Source organism: Sinocyclocheilus rhinocerous, unplaced genomic scaffold, assembly GCF_001515625.1.
Source record: "Sinocyclocheilus rhinocerous isolate Xijiao unplaced genomic scaffold, SAMN03320098_v1.1 scaffold827, whole genome shotgun sequence".
Classification (NCBI taxonomy): Eukaryota; Metazoa; Chordata; class Actinopteri; order Cypriniformes; family Cyprinidae; genus Sinocyclocheilus; species Sinocyclocheilus rhinocerous.
The window spans coordinates 604,094-606,909 of record NW_015633173.1 but is presented as its reverse complement, the minus strand read 5'-3'; the positions used below and the strand labels follow the sequence as shown (position 1 = coordinate 606,909).

The 2,816-nt window shown below is 37.4% G+C and overlaps 1 protein-coding gene across 1 annotated transcript in view; it reads right to left on the bottom strand.

Annotated features, from left to right (window-relative positions):
• Window positions 1-495: 495 nt before the first annotated feature.
• Window positions 496-2,816, bottom strand: part of LOC107743320 (DNA-binding protein RFX6-like) — a 7,922-nt gene continuing 5,601 nt past the window's right edge. The window contains exons 15-17 of the mRNA XM_016556490.1: window positions 2,193-2,708; window positions 1,347-1,556; window positions 496-695 (exon numbers count right to left, since the gene is read on the bottom strand). Coding sequence (XP_016411976.1) covers window positions 517-695; window positions 1,347-1,556; window positions 2,193-2,708 — 905 coding nt within the window. The 3' untranslated portion in view covers window positions 496-516. The remainder of the gene's footprint in view (window positions 696-1,346; window positions 1,557-2,192; window positions 2,709-2,816) is intronic.

The following is a 2,816-nucleotide window of genomic DNA, read 5'->3' as shown; positions in this document are numbered from 1 at the left end:
AACCCAGGGATGAATAAACCACTCCTAGAGTCATAATATATGAACATCTTGTGGCCTTGATGCCTGGTTTTAGTCAACATAATTATCAACAATGTTAATTTAACAATGCAGAAATCAACTAATCTCTTCACATAAAGATCCACAATTGTGCTTCCAGTTTGAAATGCCCTTAACCAGAGTTATTATAGTTAACTGTGATTATACATTTGTGTAATTGAAATATGAAATAAAATAAAATAAATAAAAATGTGACATACAAAACAGAAATGAAATGAAAATTAGAAATGTTGCTGTGGCAACCAACTAAACTAAGGTTATGTCGAAGCACTAAAATTACAAACTGAAAATAACAAAAACTAAAAATGAAGTAAAACTTAAGTAAAACCTAAATAGAGATAAATTAAACAAATAGTAATATAACAAAAAAAATGTACTATAAGATATACAAATGAGCTAAAAACATGTCTCACCTTCTGTGAGTACAGCAGAGATGTTGAATTACAGATAAGGTTTCAGTCATGACGGCCCACCAGTTGACCCCATGAACACAGTATTAATGGGGGGCAAAGATGACACCATTTCTCTGATCTCTGTGGTCCCCTGGAGAGGCAGCAGTGCATTCTGGGAGTGATAAGGAGCAGGACTTCCATACATGCAGGGTGTCGAGATGGAGCAGGAATGAGCGATGCTGGATCCTGAAATAGGACAAAATAAAGAAGCATAAGACAGTAATGGAAGACATTTTAGGTAAAAATAGCCATGCATAAAAGCCTCGTTAAATATATAAGGGAGGCTGGGTCTAGTTGTCACACTATGTATAAGCAAATTCAGCTTTGATCACAGAAATCACATTTTAAAATATATTCAAGTTATTTTAAATTGCAATAATGTTTCACAATATTACAGTTTTTACTGTATTTTTGAAAAAATAAATGCAGCCTTGGGAAGCATAAGAGACTTCTTGAATCTTTCTTTGATAATGCAAATACAATGACACATATAAAAAACTTGTGACAACTAGCCCCGGTCTCCCTTAGCTGTATTTCAGAATCAGAATCAGAATCAGAATCAGAATCAGAATGAGCTTTATTGCCAGGTATGTTTACACATACGAGGAATTTGTTTTCGTGACAGAAGCTTCCACAGTGTAACAGAATGACAGTGACAGAACAAAAAAAACACAGATAATAAAAAAAAAAAAAAAATAAAAAAAATAAATTGAACAAGTAAAGTAAGGAATAAAAAAGATACAAATCGACAATTGTATGTACAGGTATAGAACAATAGACAGTTGTATGTACAGGTATATTATGTGCAAGCTGTGTCAGCTGTATTTCTGTCCTCACCTGCTGTGTGTGCGCCCATTGCAGACAGGTCAGTGTAGTAGGGTCTTGTTGTCTTCCTGCTCGTGTCATCTAGGATGTTGAGAGGGTCGTGCACTTCAGCATAGGCCGAGACAGAGCGAATGCTGCTCACGCTGCTGATAACTGATACATGCTGATCGATAAACGTGCCCATCCTCTGAGCGTCCACATACCCGCTGCTGCTGTAATATCCTGACCAGGAGAAAGCCGAACATTAATGTTTCTAAAGAAGCATCTGAAAACAATTCATATTTACCTTTCTGAGCAGCATACTAACATAATTAAAATACAGGATAAATCTCGTCCTTTGAGGTCAACTCAAAACACAAAACACATTGCAAATGTGTTACAGAGAAATCTATGGGGAAAGAACATATGGTAAATCACTTTTTTATTTAAATGTATTTATTTGATAGTTTTCCTTATTCATTTATGTAATTCCTTTTTGTCCTTTTTGCTACTTTTTTAATAGGAACCGTGAAGAAAGGACATGAATGATATATAGAATAGGGAAGAATAGAAATGTGACATGAGCTGGACTCAATCTTGCATTGCCTGCATAAGCACCAAAGCTCATTGTGCGCGCTAAATACTAGGACATGACTCAAATTTATTTCCTTTTATTATTTTATTTTATTTGATCTTTTAATTAAATTTTTTATTTATAATAAATGTCTTTACTGTCACTTTTGATCAATTTAATGCATCCATGCTGAATAAAAGTATTAATTTCTTTTTAAAAAATCTTACTGACCCCAAACAGCAGTGTAAATATTTTTTTTATATAAATTTATGTTAATTGGCAAATAATAATTCAGCTTTTCTCACCATTGCGCCCAGAGCTGCAAACTGGACCTGAACATCCATCTCCACTGGCAACACTTCCTCCAAAGCTGTACCCTGTGGAGTCCAGCAGCTGTACGCCCTCAGTATCCATCACAGGGTCACCTGAGGCTGCGTATCCAGTCACTGCAGCCCTGGAGCTGTAGGGAGACACGGTACAGCTGCTGCTGAAGCAGTCTTTGGTCAGCTGGTGTCCAGAGAAGGGTGCATAGCAGCCGCTTTCAGCACGAGCCTGATAGGCTGATGTTGGAGTGTGAGTCTGAGCTCTGAACACAGGCTGGTAGTAAGAGGAGCTGGGGTAGGAGCCAGAACTAGTATTGTGCAGACTCTGGTACATGGTGTCGGAGAAGGTCTGGCAGGACACCTGGGGCTGGATGGGGCAGCTGCTCTGCGGCCTCACAGCCATCGGGCCCTGGTTGATCACACTGCTACGGTTGATCATGGCAGGAGAGATCGGAGGGGTCATCAGAGGGGCGCTGTTCTGCGAGTAATCTATTTGACCTTAAAAATATTAGTAATTATGTTAATATAAATTATTATATAAAATGTTTTCACTTGGAAATTGCAAGTAAATTTCACAATTAATTACAAAGAAACAGCAACACATTG